This window comes from Penicillium bovifimosum (assembly GCF_028826915.1).
Source record: "Penicillium bovifimosum strain IBT 22155 chromosome Unknown utg000005l_segment0_segment0, whole genome shotgun sequence".
Lineage (NCBI taxonomy): Eukaryota > Fungi > Ascomycota > Eurotiomycetes > Eurotiales > Aspergillaceae > Penicillium > Penicillium bovifimosum.
Genome location: NW_026622714.1, coordinates 995,926 through 1,010,196, shown reverse-complemented (window position 1 = coordinate 1,010,196; position 14,271 = coordinate 995,926). Strand labels below are relative to the sequence as shown.

Here is a 14,271-nt window from a genome sequence, read left to right as displayed (position 1 = left end):
ACCTCTTCTACCACCTTGAACACCTAAGCTACATCAAATCACCACAGCCTACATTTCCCCAACGGTAACCTAGTCCTAGAATAGGCCATAGCCTAGTGCAGCGGCTCATTTTGCTCTCAAGATACCTACCACAGAAACCGCGAGAAAACTAGCAGTCTTAAGGGGAGATAATGAATAACAGGTCACGGCGGCCTCAGAAACGCACATCGTGCCTTCAGTTCACTCCGGTTCTTGGTCAAATTCCTTGGACTCGTTCGCTTTTTCCTCTCTCCTTCTTATCAACTCCAGACGAAATGCTTCAGTATACTCATCTGGGTCCCACGCCAAGACCCTGTCTTCCATCTCCTCAAGCTTCCTCGTCACTAGCCGTTCCATCTCAACCTTTTCATTCTCATCTAGCAGGTTCAACCGCTCTTTCCATGCCTCGCTGGGATCGTCCGTATCCGTAGGCCCAAAGAAGCGCCGGTCGATCTTCTGCCAGTAGATCACATCAAACGCAAAGCTATGCAAAATCGCATACACCACCCAGAAGTCTCCGCTCTCCCAGCTCTGTTGCATCTGATCGGAGAGCCGCGGCTGGCTGTGTTGAGTATCCATATCTTCACAACGCCTCATTGCCATGAGGAACGTCTTTAGGCGGCGATCGAATTCTCAGGCCCAGTCCTCGATACCTTCGGACCAGAATTCAGGTTTCTCGATAAGGAGCCACCATGGTGGCGCGTATGAAAACTCCACCGGTGCTGCATATGTGAACTCCCAGTCCACCACACCGGCAATATGCATCTTTTCATTGAGAAGAATATTGGCTGGGCGGAAATCATCACACCAGAGTTTGAATGGACCATTGCCATAACATGCCAGAGACAATTTCTTGTCTCTGGCAAGCTTGTAAAACAGCTGTCTTGCAATGAACTTCCGACGACAGTCATTTGCAGACTGCACTGCATCATTCCTTTGATACAGTAGATGCTGGATATTGAGCCGTGCCAGGGCTTCGACGTATGAAGATAATGTCCTAAAGGTAGTGTTTAGAGGAGGAAGATTCGATCGAGGTAGTGTCCCCAAACGCACAAGCTCATTCATATTCAATGATAATGGCCGGCTGGTCACTTCCCAAGAAAAATCGTCCATCTGAGTGAGGGACCCTATTTTAGGGAATTTTGGCTTGGAAAGCTGAAGCAGGATCTTTGCTACTTGTGTGTATAGCATCTCAAGTTGCTCTTCATTAATGTTTGGGTCAAGGGCTCCGCGCTCTTCCTTTGGACACCCTGGTGTGTTGAGAGCGTCATACAAGGTTGTTGTATGTTCAATATGGCTCATCATAATGAAGGGGCTCAAGTTGAGGGGGCTCTCTTCCCTTGTACCCCAGTGAAGAATGAATGGAACTGGTATTGATGTCTGGTCCGAGATGAATCGCATCACAGCAACTTCGTTCTTAACTTTCTCCTCGGGAAAGAGAATGGCGCCAGGCTGTGCAAAGCGGACGTTGGTCGCACTGTATGTGTACTTCATTTGTAATGTGATATTGAAAGACCCTTTTCGAAAAATAGTAAACTCGGGATCATTGCCAGAATCATGCTTCAGGACAAATCTCGCAATCGGTCTCTTGACATCAATGTCAAGAAATTGACGCAACCAATTGTCGGAGACATCCTCGGATTGTTCCCATGCAACGTCGTCGTATAACATCTGGGGCTCCATGTTGGACGTCTTAGCCATTTCTCGTCGCGGGGATGATTTGGTTGGGGATAGTAACGTCGTAACTGAAGAGGGGTCACAGTCTACATGTACAGGGATGGGCAGCGACAACCCACAATCTGCGCGAGTCGACAGGAACGCTACTGTCAATAGAGAGCGAGTCTCGCAGTCGATCTATAGTCTAGACGGGAAGAGAAATGGGAAACCCATGGACCGTGCGAAATTAAGAAGAGTCACGTTGGTCCGCGCAGCCATGAGTTCGACCTACAAATGCCTAGGATTGGCTAAGCTGCAAGCATCCTGGTCCATGGAGGAACGGTCCCAATGTGACAGCTAAAATCAATAGGAAGCCTGACTGCTAGTTATTACGATTCATTTTCTCTTCGAGGCGTGCGTTCTCATTAATAGAGTTACAACCAGCTTCAAAAAGCATACGAGGAGCTTTGCGATGTGGTCCGACAGCATAGCTTGAGCCTAATGCCTACCTAACTGAAGGTGTCTTGTCCGTGACAATACCCCATTGGGTTGACCAGCCCTATGACTATGTAGAAGGCAAACGTGACTTCATATCATTCCAGATTAGCATTCAAATCATGTCTTTCATGTAGGTATCTCATAGCTACAATGCATATATGCTATCATCAATATAAACCGAATGGCAGTAAGGTAAGTCGTGCGCTAAATCCAAGACCCACTAAATCTACCAGTAACCAGGGAAAAGCCAGTCAAGCTTCTCCTTGGCCTCGGGGCTCCAGTTAGCCTGAGGCGTGCTGACACCGAACTTGATCCCGCCAGCCAGGTGCTTAGCTTGAATCAGCTCAGTGTGCTCCTCGCCCGCGAGGGCGTCGAGAACAGCAGTCACAAAGCGGCGAGCATTGTCAGCGTTGGACTTCATGTTGCCCATGACCATCTCGACAGTCACATCAGCGGTACCCTCATGCCAACAATCATAATCAGTGGACATGCAGATCATTTGATAGGCAATCTCGGCTTCGCGAGCCAACTTGGCCTCGGGCAGGGCAGACATGTTGATGACGCTGCCGCCCCATGAGCGGTACATCTTGCTCTCGGCGCGGGTGGAGAATTGAGGGCCCTCTGAACAGTGGAGGAGATGTGATTAGCTAGCGTTCTTGCAAGTAATAGATCATATTGGGAGGATGCACGTACCCATGCAAATCAAAGTGCCACGGTCATGCAGGACAACACCGTCACCCTCAAGACTGTGTCCGCACTCGCGCACCACCTTCGCAATACCCTCATCGAAGGGGTCACCGAAGGGAACGTGAGCGACAATGCCGCCCTCGAAGAAAGTCCACGGCCGCACACCCTTGGTACGGTCAATAACCTGGTCAGGGATAACGAAGTCGCGGGGCTTGATCTCCTCCTGCAGACTGCCGACGGCAGAGAACGCGATTATGCTGCGGACACCGATGGAGCGCAGAGCAGCGATGTTTGCGCGAGCGGGAACCTCATGAGGGGCGATCTGGTGGTGCGAGCCGTGGCGGCTGAGGAAGGCAACAGCGACGACCTTGCCGTTGTGCTTACACTCGTGGTGCAGGATGGTGATGGGGGAGGAGGGGTTGCCCCAGGGAGTTGGGACAGTCAAAGAGGCCACCTGGGTGAAGCCGGGGAGCTCGCGAAGACCAGTGCCGCCGATGACAGCGATTGGGACGGGCCCTGTCAGATTCACTATCGTCAGCTTTTTATCGAGGTGGGGGGATGAGGGGTAGTGATTGGAGAGCAAGTAGGAGCCCACGTACCGTCGTAGGTGGTAGGAAGAGAAGCCATTCTGCGAGCGAGTTGTTTCGGGGACTCAATTCTAATGAACGGTTTTGTTATAGAAGAGATTGAACGTAAGCCTAAGATCCAGCGCATCTTGCGCCATCATCAAATCTCTGACAATCTGCGGGCAACCTGCGGATCTCCGATTGGTCACAGGTAGACCCACGTGCTGTAGGTTCCTGAGGCTGCAACTTACCCTTTTCGGTATCTATAAGTCTTTAATGTTGCAGAACTTAGGAAAAAGTGAAGATGAATAGGTATTAGTTGAACAATGAGACCGAGTAGATGGAAGGAGATACAAAAAAAATCTATCTGGACTTGGAGACCCAAAATACACCGCATATCGAAAAGTGGTATATTCTGTGACAGTGATGCCCGAAGATATGTACATGTACCATCCAAATAGTAGACTGATAGATACAACGAAACGCCCGAAACCCTAAGCCGGCGCCCACTCATAATGATGAGGACCCTTTGAAACAGGCCCTGGATCCTCACCGGGAATGCCTGGCTTATTATAACTGTGAGCACCAAAGTAGTCCATCTGCGCCTCCATGAACTTGGTTGGCAGACCCAATCCACCCTCATACTTGAGATATTCCAGGGTAGCTGACAGCGCCGGAATGTATTGATCAAACATGGTTCCCTCCAAAACGACACGTTTGAGACTCTGGAAATTCTGGTGCAACTCATGCGCAACAGCATCCACGAACTTGACATTCGTCAGCTCTTTGTTGCCTGACAGCGGCGGCTGGAGTAAATCCGCGATGTAATCGGATTGAATGATGCAACCTGCCCGCCAGATCTGCAGACAATCGCCCAAGTCAACACCCCAGCCTTCGTCTATCGAAGCTCGGGAGATCAGCTCCAAGCCCTGGCAGAATGATGCCAAGAATGAGCAGTACACAGCCTTTCGTAGGTCTTCAATGATCTCTGCGTGCTCCCGGGTTCCCTCAATTGGTTTCGGCAAAGACATTCCGAGTTTCTTCGCGGCTTGCACGCGTTCTGGGCGATTTCCACTTGAAATGCGCATATAATGGGAGACTGCTAGTGTCGGACAAGAGACATGTCGGGCGGCAGACTCCATGATAGACCAGAGTGGAGTGCCTTCGGTGTTATCGTCATCTTGCACAACTTTGTCAAGTACATCGTCGAGCACATATCCATCGTCTCGACTGGCTTCCTCGCCCTTCTTGTCGCCCTCCTTCGGTCTCCGTGTGTGTAAGATATTGGCGCCAATCCGGACCAGGAAGTTTCCCCGCAGCTCGCCGGACTCGTTCCACTTGTCAAAGACGTCTCCAATCTCAGTATGCTCCATGCCCAGTCCATCATGCATGTATTGCCAAGTCTCAGCAAGCACAGAAAGCATTCCGCCCTCGATGCCATTGTGGACCATTTTGATGAAATGCCCAGATCCACCTGGTCCCATGTGCTTCACGCACGGAGTCTTGGTCTTTGGATCTTTGGCGGCATACGATTCCAAAAATGGCATGACGAGCTCAATGGCTTTGGCATCCCCACCAGGCGAGAGGCTGGGTCCTCGTCGCGCAGACTGATACCCACCCGAAACACCCATTCCGATCCAACTGACGCCGATGGAGGCACATTCTTTCTGGCGGCGTTCGGTTCTGCGGTAGTGTTCGTTACCACCGTCCAGGATGATATCGCCCTCTTTCAAGTCGGGCTTCAACATGCGAAGCACTTCATCGGCAGGCTCGCCATGTGTGATGGAGAACATGAAGACTTTCCGCTCAGATTTGCCGTCGAGGCTCTTGGAGAATTCATTGATGTCGTAGAAGCCTTGGACGCGACCCGAGATGTCTTTGTCGTCTTTTGAATAGTTTACTACTTCGTCAACGTTTTCCTTCACGACATCCCATACTGAGACTGCGAGTCCAAGCTCGGCAAAGCGGAGGGTCATCATAGAGCCCATGTTTCCGGCGCCGACAACGCCGATATGTTTAATGGCCGCTGACATTGTGATGGTTGTAATTGGTACCGCAGGGAGCTAATTCATTCAAGTATCATAGATCTAATGTTGAACACAAACCCAGCAGGTGAAACGCCCGTGGCGGGTATCGCTCGTTCTTGAGCAACGAAGCCTGTGGCAACCGAACCATGACCCAGCCCGGACATTTTAGTGCTACGAGCCAGTGAAGGTGCGGTATTTCTTGTCTCCAGATTAGAAAAACCTGTTTCATAACAGGCGAGACAACTTGTTGTACAACCGTGCATAACAATTCCAAACTGGTTGAAATTAATGCAAGTTGATAATGATGCACGTGTGACGACACGAACTGCCAGCAACAATTACATCACAATGGACACAGAATGAAGAGTCAATTGGCACAAACAACTCAAATGGTCCAATGGAGGCAAACACTGATTTTACGAGACTTAACATGGCATTTTCATATTCCTTGTATCTTCTCGCCAATATCCCGCCATTTCGAAGATCACGAAACTCGTTAACAAGTGCACTTGAATAGACTCGACTTGCCAAATCAAAATGTCAATTCCCTATTCAAGCCTTAAACAGGTTCCCCTCTCATATGCCTCCTGCTCAATTGGGTGCGCACCAACCGACATCCTCCCCCGCCGCCTGCAAGCAATCAGCCAGGCAGGTTTCAGCGCCATAGAACTCTCATTCCCAGATATTCTAGCCTACGGCGCACATGCCACCGGCCAGGAAATTGCAGCTGATAACTACCCGCAAATACTGCCTGTGGCCAGCGAGATACGCAGACTATGCGAAGAAAATGGCCTGAAGATCATGATGCTCCAGCCATTCTCCAATTTCGAGGGCTGGCCCAAGGGCTCCAGGGAGCGCGAGGAAGCATTCGCTCGAGCCGATGGTTGGATGGAGATTATGAATGTTATCGGTACGGATTTATTGCAGGTATGACAAGATATTCCAATGATGCAACTAACAAATCCGCCATTGCCCGGCTAATGCGATATGTATCAGGTCGGAGCAACAGATACACCGAAAGAGTCAATCAGCGTGGAACGTGAGAACATCGTTTCAGACTTGCGTCTTCTGTCCGACAAGCTCGCAGACCGCAACTATCGTCTCGCGTACGAGAACTGGTGCTGGTCAACCCATGCGCCGGGCTGGAAGGAGGTTTGGGAGATTGTGAAAGCTGTAGATCGGCCGAATTGTGGCTTGTGTTTGGATACGTTCCAGACTGCGGGTAGTGAATGGGGCGATCCGACCACTGAGTCGGGTCTGATTGAATCGGTTTCGCAGTCGGAGCTGCGCAAGCGGTACGAGGCGAGTCTGGAGGAGTTGGCGAGCACTGTGCCGGCTGAGAAGATTTATCTTCTTCAGATCTCTGATGCCTACAAGGTGTCACCGCCGTTGAGAGATAAGACGGTTGATGGCTTGAGGCCGAGGGGTCGCTGGAGCCATGACTATAGACCTATGCCATATGACGGGGGATACTTACCCATTGAGGACGTTGCGAAGGCGGTGCTGAGGACGGGGTTCCGAGGTTGGTTCTCAATGGAGATCTTCGATAGTGGACCGCAGGGTACTGGGAAGAGGTACGAGATGGGGTCTTATGCGGCGAAGGCTATGGATAGTATGCAGAAGCTCTTGAAGAACTGTGCTACGGATTGAGAGCAAGGAATCATTCAGAGAAATCCTTATCGGTGATTTTCAAAGAAGTCAAAGGTCGGTACATTTCGGTAGATTATATTTCTCTCAAGAAAAACTATAGACATTTTGAGACTCCATGGAATCTCGTGGGCAAAAGCAGAACGCCGGGTAAGATGCAGGGTTGACGCCAAACAGATCATAAAGGATGCAACAGCAATTTGAAAGGTCATGGACAAGCAACTGTTGTCCTTTAGTTGGCGTTGCTGGGGTAAGCAACGGTATATGTGGGAACAAACTCCTCCTTGATGGATCGCAAGCTGACGAAACGAGACATCAGGTTGGCACTTCCAGCCTTGTCGTTGGTACCACTGGCACGGGCACCACCGAAGGGCTGCTGACCAACAACGGCACCTGTGCTCTTGCAGTTGATGTAGAAGTTACCAGCGGCATTTCGGAGAGCCTCATCGGCAGCCTGGATAGCAGCACGATCCTGAGCAAACACAGAGCCAGTCAAGGCGTAAGTGCTGGTGCTATCGATCTTCTCACAGATCTTGCTGAAATCGGCATCAGTGGCATCATTGTAGGAGTGAATGACCAAAATGGGACCAAAAAGCTCGCGCGAAAGCAGGGGGTGGTCAGGGTTGGAGGTGCGGTAAACTGTAGGCTGGATGTACCAGCCCTTGGAGGAGTCGTAGGATCCACCAGCGAGAAGCTCAAGCTCGGGATCATTCTTGGCCTCGTCGATGACACCGGACAGCTTGTTGAATGAGGCCTCGTGGATGACAGGGCCACAGAAGTTGGTGAAGTCAGATGGCTCACCAACGTTGATCTTCTGGACCTCAGCGACAACCTCTTGAATGAAGTCCTCGGCGACTGAAGAGGCAACGTAGGCGCGGGATGTGGCGCTACATTTCTGGCCCTGGAACTCGAAAGCACCACGAACGGTCTGGACCGCGGCGTTGCGGATATCGGCCGACTTGTGAACCAAGTGGAAGTTCTTGCCACCAGTCTCACCAACAATGCGAGGGTAGCCGCGGTACTTGCCGTCCGCTACGCCCTGCGAGATCTTGCCGTAGAGCATGCGGAAGACATCGGTGCTTCCGGTGAAGTGAAGAGCAGCAAACTCGCGGCTTGCAAGCACGGTACTGGTCACCTCCTCGGCTTCACCAGGCACAAATTGAATGACATCCTTGGGCAGACCAGCCTCAAGGAGAATCTGGTGGACGAGCCAGTTGGAAGCAATAGCGGAAGGCGAGGGCTTCCAGATCACAACGTTGCCCATCAAGGCAGGCGCAGCAGCCAGGTTACCGCCAATAGCAGTGAAATTGAAGGGGCTGATGGCGTACACGAAACCCTCCAGAGGGCGGTACTCCAGACGGTTCCACACGCCGGCAGCGTTGTGAGAGGGCTGCTGTGCGTAAAGTTCCTCGGCATACTTCACACCGAAACGGAAGAAGTCGCAAAGCTCAGCGGCAGAATCGATCTCGGCTTGCCATGCGTTCTTGCCCTGTCCGTGCATAGTCAGGGCCATGATATCGTAACGGTACTTGGTCGAAATCAGATCAGCGGCCTTAAGGAAAATGCTAGCTCGCTCGGCGAATGGGGTGTCAGCCCAAGATTTGCGAGCGGCAAGAGCCGAATCAATGGCTGATTGAACATCGGCCTTCGTGGCATTGGAGTAAGTCGCCACCGGGGCATGGGTTGCCGGGTTAGTCTGAGTGAAAGTTTCATATCCCTTGAGCTGTGACGTTTCTGTTAGAAGGAATCCAGAGCAACCACATCAGTGGGCAGTTTAGTCTCACCTCCTTTCCAGCGACAACCAGGGGAACATTCAATGCCCCGTTTTTCTTGTATTTTGCCAAAGCCTCCTCAAGGCCCTTGCGATCTGGTGAACCGGGAATATAGTGTTTCTAGAAATTGGAATACGTTAGAATCGACCATTACGATACGAAAGTAGTGGTATAGCTCACGTTAGGTTCGTTGTTGATTGTAGGCACCTTGAAGGTGGCATAAGTGCCCATGGCACGGTTGCTGGCGCTTGGAATACGACATGCGAGCCGCGAGATGGGCGCGCGGGCGCGGACAACGGACGACAGCATCTTGACGGTTGAAATTGAACACGCAAGGTAAATCTTCCAGTTGATACAAAGAGAAAGTTTTTGAATAAGGAAGGGAGAAGTATTGGAGAAGAAAAGGTAGACGCGGGGAAGAACTATGATGGAATGGCCGGCTACGGCCGGTCAGAGCTCATGCTGTCAATGGGGATCCTTGCAGGGCGAGCGGGGGCAAGCGGGGGCAAGCTCGAGGTGGAAGCCAATCAGCAGTGGCCGGTAATTTAGCCGGGTGGACCCCACCGGGCCGGGGTCTATCGATGCGGTACACTCCGAGATGATTGTTTGGGTCGGGCCCTGACCTATCCGGATAGATAGTTAAATGGTTGGTACTTGGTACATAGTCAAGATCCATTCTGTGTACCTGGTGGTTTTCGATCAAGATATCTTGATAGCATTGATTGTATTCTTCTAGAAAAAGGGGGGCAGATAACGCATCCATAGACCCGGGAATCGGCACTAAATATACCGGGCATCAAGCCATCTGCCCGGGACCAGAATAGAGGAATATAAGACCTCTGGTGAGTAAGGCCTTAGGGAAGTAGGTTTGAGTAGGCTTTATATTAAGCAAACCTACGCCTGTACCTATCCCGTTCTGTAGTAGTATGGGCGTAGAAAGAAGCTCATGAACCCTCCGTCCGTCGGCGACTCAAGGTCCCAGGCAACACATTGATCAAGAATTCAAGATCATGTGCCTGATATTGTAGGTCAACATCCTGAAGGGATCTAGGATAGCGCGCCAGCACTGAGCAACGGTGACGCTGAGCGAGAGTGGATTTACTGGTCTCGCTGGCCAAAGTTACTCTTTAGTGCTGGTCACGGGCCAGCGCCTGACTCTTGAGCCTTGGCGAGCTGCCTATCGGCGACGCATCTCATATCTTTGCGGAATTTCAACAATGCGGACACTAAGTTATCGCTATCATGTCGTTGATACACGGTTTGCGACTAGTATCTCTCTGGCTCCTTTTAGCGGCTTCTTAATGTTTAGCCCCAACTCTATGGTGGCCAAGCGGTCCGTGATTGGTGCTTGCATGTGGCGGGCCAGATTGACTTTCTATGTTTGGTCCGTTTGCCATTGCGATCACGTGAGCCAGGTCCGGGGTAGAATCCGGGGTAAAATACTGTACAGATACTACTAGTATGTAGGCTAGTAGCCGGTCGGCGGTCTCCATAATGGATCACCAATGCATCTTGGCAAAATCAGCAAACATGAATACAAATTTGAGTCTATGGTTAGTGCGAGCTACCAGAACCTTCGGTGAGCCACTAGACCGAAAGTAACCGGAAGCAAAGGTCACGCGCGAACACCGGGCCGGTCGACTTCTTATCGCTTATCAGTGGGTCCGTGCCCAATATCAAACCGGGCCGTGACCATTCGGTATCTTGAACTGCGAACCACTAAGCGATAAGCGATGAAGATTCTTTGAAAGGTCAGATGGACGAATACGGGAAGGTCACCATCTCGCCCGGAGGCTCTGATCTGCCTCAAATTGACATCATCACATCTATACTTCGTCGTAGGTCCATAGATCTATGGGATGCGAAAGGCTCATAGTATTGTGTAGTTCCAAGGATCCAAGTATGAATCGCAGCAAAACCAACCTTAATTCTCCTCCCCATAAAACATAACAAATTGATTTTCAGTGGCTCATCCGGCCCGTCAGATTAGAACAGCTGACCGTACCGGTGCCTGGCGGTTGCCACCGGCCCTTATCCAATAAGTTCCACCCACCATAGTGGCCATATCTAAAGGGTCGCCTTCAACTGTGGCACTTTACTTCCTCTCATCCTTTGTCAACTCTCGAGTAACTGGCTTTGACTTTTTTTCCTAACCCTCTCTTCCCAATAATATCATCACCGAAAAAGAAAGTACATCAAATGCCACCCTTGAAAGTCGCACCTCCCGCGCGCGTGCCCCTCAAGGCCGCTCGAACCAGTCGACTGGTGAGCGGCACCAGCAACTCGCGATCTTCAATCGCCTCAGTTTCCGCCACCAACGTATGGCAACCGCAGACACGAGGCCCCCCTCCGCAACCACGGAAGGCGCTGACGGCTCCTCTGGCTAAACTGCCCCTCTCATCTGTCCTACGCTCATTGCTGGTTCTGTCTGTGTCGTCATCCTCACTACTCCTCAAGCCATGCATCTATACCCTCTCTTTGTTGGCGCACCCGCGCAATGCGTTCTGGGATGTTGCCAAGAATCCGTTGTTGAACTTGCTCGTCAAGCACACTATCTACAAACAGTTCAACGCTGGTGAAAACAAGTTGGAGGTGCAGAATTCGATCAACAAAATCAAGGAGCTCGGATGCCGCGGTGTGCTCTTGGGATACGCCCGTGAGGTTCTTGTCGGCGAGAACTCGGATGCTGCGCTCGATGAGAAGGCTGCCCTGGCTGAGATCCAGACCTGGATGGATGGCACCTTGCAGACAGTCGACATGGCTCAGCCCGGCGATTTTGTCGCTTTGAAGTATGTGCAACTCTCAAACCCTTTGTGGTCGTCTTGGAACAATCACTGACTGACTGTCTTAGATTTACTGGAATGGGTCACGATGCCCTTCGTCTCTTGCAATCCCAGACAATGCCTACAGAGGTCATGGATGCTTCGATCCTCAAGGTTTGCGACCTTGCCATCGCCCGTGGTGTTCGCCTCCTGGTGGATGCGGAAGAGCAGGCCGTGCAGCCTGGCATTGAGGCCTGGATCATGAAGTACCAGAAGTACTGTAACTCGCAGACTCCCGGTCGCGCCATCTTCTACGGCACCTACCAGGCATACCTGCGCTCAACCCCCGCAACTCTGGCCCGCCATCTCGAGATCGCTCGTGCTGAGGGGTACACACTCGGCGTGAAGCTGGTCCGTGGTGCCTACCTCAAGACCGAGCCCCGCCACGTCATTTGGGCGAAGAAGGAGGAGACTGACGACTGCTATGACCAAGTCGTTGAGGCTCTGCTCACCCGCAAGTACAACTCTATGCTCCAACCTCCTTCCAAGGATACTCCCACCGAACTTCCTCCCGTCAACGTGATTATCGCTACCCACAACCGCGAGTCTGTTCGCAAGGCCCATGCTCTGCGCATGCAGCAGATGACTCGCGGTGAGAACCACGGTGTCGATCTCAGCTATGCTCAGCTCCAGGGCATGGCTGATGAAGTTAGCCTTGAGCTGCTTCAAGGATTTGAAAGTGCTGAGAACGGCGTCGGTGCTACTCCCATTGAGGCTCCCAACGTCTTCAAGCTGTTGACCTGGGGCTCTGTCAAGGAGTGCATGGGCTTCCTCCTTCGCCGCGCCATTGAGAACACTGAGGCTGTTGGCCGTACTAAGGATTCGCAGATCGCAATGTTCGGCGAGTTGAAGCGTCGCTGCAGCAGCGTTTTCAGCAGCCGGAACTAGAACCTCGGGTTTTCCCGATTTCATTTTGCAATTTTTCATGTCTCTTGCTACTCTTATCGTTACTTCCAGCCTACGGGTTGTTTCGTTGCATTTTCATTTGCGTCTGGTTGTGGTGCATGTGCTCAAAAGGCGTCGTTTGGCTTTATGGGAATAAGTCTATTCAGATAATGATTCAATGAAATTAATCAGAGACAAACTTCTTGTAACTTGTTGCTCACAGATAAATATCTCATACATAATGAGATTGATAGATAGCGAGTGTCAAGTGATTAATTCCAGTGCCAAATCCGTGGGAGGTCGAGTGCAGAATGCAACCCCCTAGTTAGCCCCGCGGGGTTGGTTGGCTTGCCCCTCCGAGATGCCGCGAGGTCTATCCGGTACCTGGTCTGCCCCATATGCTGTTCATCGTCTCCAAATCATCCAGTAACTTGCTTAAAGTGATTAAAGAACTTTCAATTGCCGTTCTTCCGGGTATTGTACCCCAGAAATCAACTCTTAACATCATAATGCATGTCCTCTCTGAACCGGATGTGTCCAAGATCTTCGGCGGTCTAACACAACAACAATGCCACGCCTTTGTCTCACTCCTGAGCAATGCTTTGATCAGAATCACAAAAGAATCAAAACCCTCGACTCCAGCATCCGACAAAAGAATCCATCAACCTCTCCGCACTGTCTTCACCACCAGTGATGACAACACCTACATCTTCATGCCGGTATCGGACACAGCATCCACCGGCATCAAAGTAGTGACAGCCAGCGCCAATGGAATCCAAGGTGTAATCAACATCTTCAATCCCGAAGGCCGTCTTCAAGGCCTCATCGCCGCAGCAGAGGTAACAGCCTTCCGCACCGCATTAGCAACAATGACCCTCTTCGTGCGCTGCACGACCATTCCCAAGGACAACATCCTTGTCCTCGGCAGCGGCCGACAGGCAGAGTGGCACGCTCGTCTCGCCCTCCTTCTCTATCCGGAGCAAATCCGCCGCGTAACATTCATCAACCGCGGCGCGAAAAGGCTGCAGGAGATGGAAAAAGGAGTTGTTTCCACGCTGCGCGGCACTTACCCCGGTGTGGTCTTCGAGATGTTGGCCAAGGAGGGCGTATCAGACTACGAGCAGCGACTTGGCGAGAAACTTGCTGCTGCCGATGTCATCTTTAGTTGTACGCCGGCGACGGAGCCGAACTTTGGGTTCGCGGCGCTGCAGACTAACCCCAAGCAGCGTTTTATCTCGCTTATTGGCTCGTACAAGCCGAATATGCATGAGGTTGATACTGAGACGCTGCTTTCGGGTGGTGGGAAGGTTTATGTTGATTCTAAGTCGGCTTGTCTGGAGGAGGCGGGGGAATTGATCTCTGGGGGTGTTGGGGAGGAGGCGTTGATTGAGATGGGAGATCTTTTGGGGGCGGATAGCACCGCAGAGGGAGCGCTTGATGTCCCTGCTGGCTGTAATGTTGTTTACAAAGGTGTTGGTATCGCACTCATGGATCTCGTTGTTGGGAAGAAGGTGCTTGATGTTGGGGTTGAGATGGGACTTGGAACTCATGTCGATGGGTTCTGAGTTCTTTTGTGTGTATGAATCTTCGTATAGGGAATTCTATCATTGATCAGAATGATCATGCATGTTAGTTTCGCTATGGCCTAGATACCTTGAAAAATGCTACCTATAGCTTTCATCGGAGTCAGCAT

At 51.3% G+C, this 14,271-nt stretch overlaps 8 protein-coding genes across 8 annotated transcripts; 3 read left to right on the top strand and 5 right to left on the bottom strand.

The window, feature by feature from the left end:
- Window positions 1-219: 219 nt before the first annotated feature.
- N7515_005565 (uncharacterized protein) lies at window positions 220-621 on the bottom strand (the record flags this gene model as incomplete). Its single annotated transcript, XM_056666309.1, has 1 exon — window positions 220-621. The coding sequence occupies one exon, from the start codon at window positions 619-621 to the stop codon at window positions 220-222; it is 402 nt and encodes a 133-aa protein (XP_056519905.1).
- Window positions 622-651: 30 nt separating this feature from the next.
- N7515_005564 (uncharacterized protein) lies at window positions 652-1,701 on the bottom strand (the record flags this gene model as incomplete). Its single annotated transcript, XM_056666308.1, has 1 exon — window positions 652-1,701. The coding sequence occupies one exon, from the start codon at window positions 1,699-1,701 to the stop codon at window positions 652-654; it is 1,050 nt and encodes a 349-aa protein (XP_056519904.1).
- Window positions 1,702-2,398: 697 nt separating this feature from the next.
- Window positions 2,399-3,573, bottom strand: N7515_005563 (S-methyl-5-thioadenosine phosphorylase; the record flags this gene model as incomplete). The annotated part of the gene is made up of 3 exons (XM_056666307.1): window positions 2,399-2,793; window positions 2,866-3,375; window positions 3,459-3,573. 3 exons carry the CDS (start codon window positions 3,571-3,573, stop codon window positions 2,399-2,401), a joined length of 1,020 nt encoding a protein of 339 aa, XP_056519903.1.
- A 346-nt stretch (window positions 3,574-3,919) lies between these two features.
- Window positions 3,920-5,458, bottom strand: N7515_005562 (6-phosphogluconate dehydrogenase, decarboxylating; the record flags this gene model as incomplete). Its single annotated transcript, XM_056666306.1, has 1 exon — window positions 3,920-5,458. The coding sequence occupies one exon, from the start codon at window positions 5,456-5,458 to the stop codon at window positions 3,920-3,922; it is 1,539 nt and encodes a 512-aa protein (XP_056519902.1).
- Window positions 5,459-5,989: 531 nt separating this feature from the next.
- N7515_005561 (sugar phosphate isomerase/epimerase family protein) lies at window positions 5,990-7,102 on the top strand (the record flags this gene model as incomplete). The annotated part of the gene is made up of 2 exons (XM_056666305.1): window positions 5,990-6,379; window positions 6,449-7,102. The coding sequence occupies 2 exons, from the start codon at window positions 5,990-5,992 to the stop codon at window positions 7,100-7,102; spliced, it is 1,044 nt and encodes a 347-aa protein (XP_056519901.1).
- A 229-nt stretch (window positions 7,103-7,331) lies between these two features.
- Window positions 7,332-9,180, bottom strand: prnC (delta-1-pyrroline-5-carboxylate dehydrogenase prnC; the record flags this gene model as incomplete). Its single annotated transcript, XM_056666304.1, has 3 exons — window positions 7,332-8,822; window positions 8,884-8,991; window positions 9,052-9,180. The coding sequence occupies 3 exons, from the start codon at window positions 9,178-9,180 to the stop codon at window positions 7,332-7,334; spliced, it is 1,728 nt and encodes a 575-aa protein (XP_056519900.1).
- A 1,890-nt stretch (window positions 9,181-11,070) lies between these two features.
- Window positions 11,071-12,581, top strand: N7515_005559 (proline dehydrogenase family protein; the record flags this gene model as incomplete). The annotated part of the gene is made up of 2 exons (XM_056666303.1): window positions 11,071-11,660; window positions 11,723-12,581. 2 exons carry the CDS (start codon window positions 11,071-11,073, stop codon window positions 12,579-12,581), a joined length of 1,449 nt encoding a protein of 482 aa, XP_056519899.1.
- A 506-nt stretch (window positions 12,582-13,087) lies between these two features.
- N7515_005558 (putative proline utilization protein PrnX) lies at window positions 13,088-14,143 on the top strand (the record flags this gene model as incomplete). Its single annotated transcript, XM_056666302.1, has 1 exon — window positions 13,088-14,143. The coding sequence occupies one exon, from the start codon at window positions 13,088-13,090 to the stop codon at window positions 14,141-14,143; it is 1,056 nt and encodes a 351-aa protein (XP_056519898.1).
- Between the last annotated feature and the right edge of the window lie 128 nt (window positions 14,144-14,271).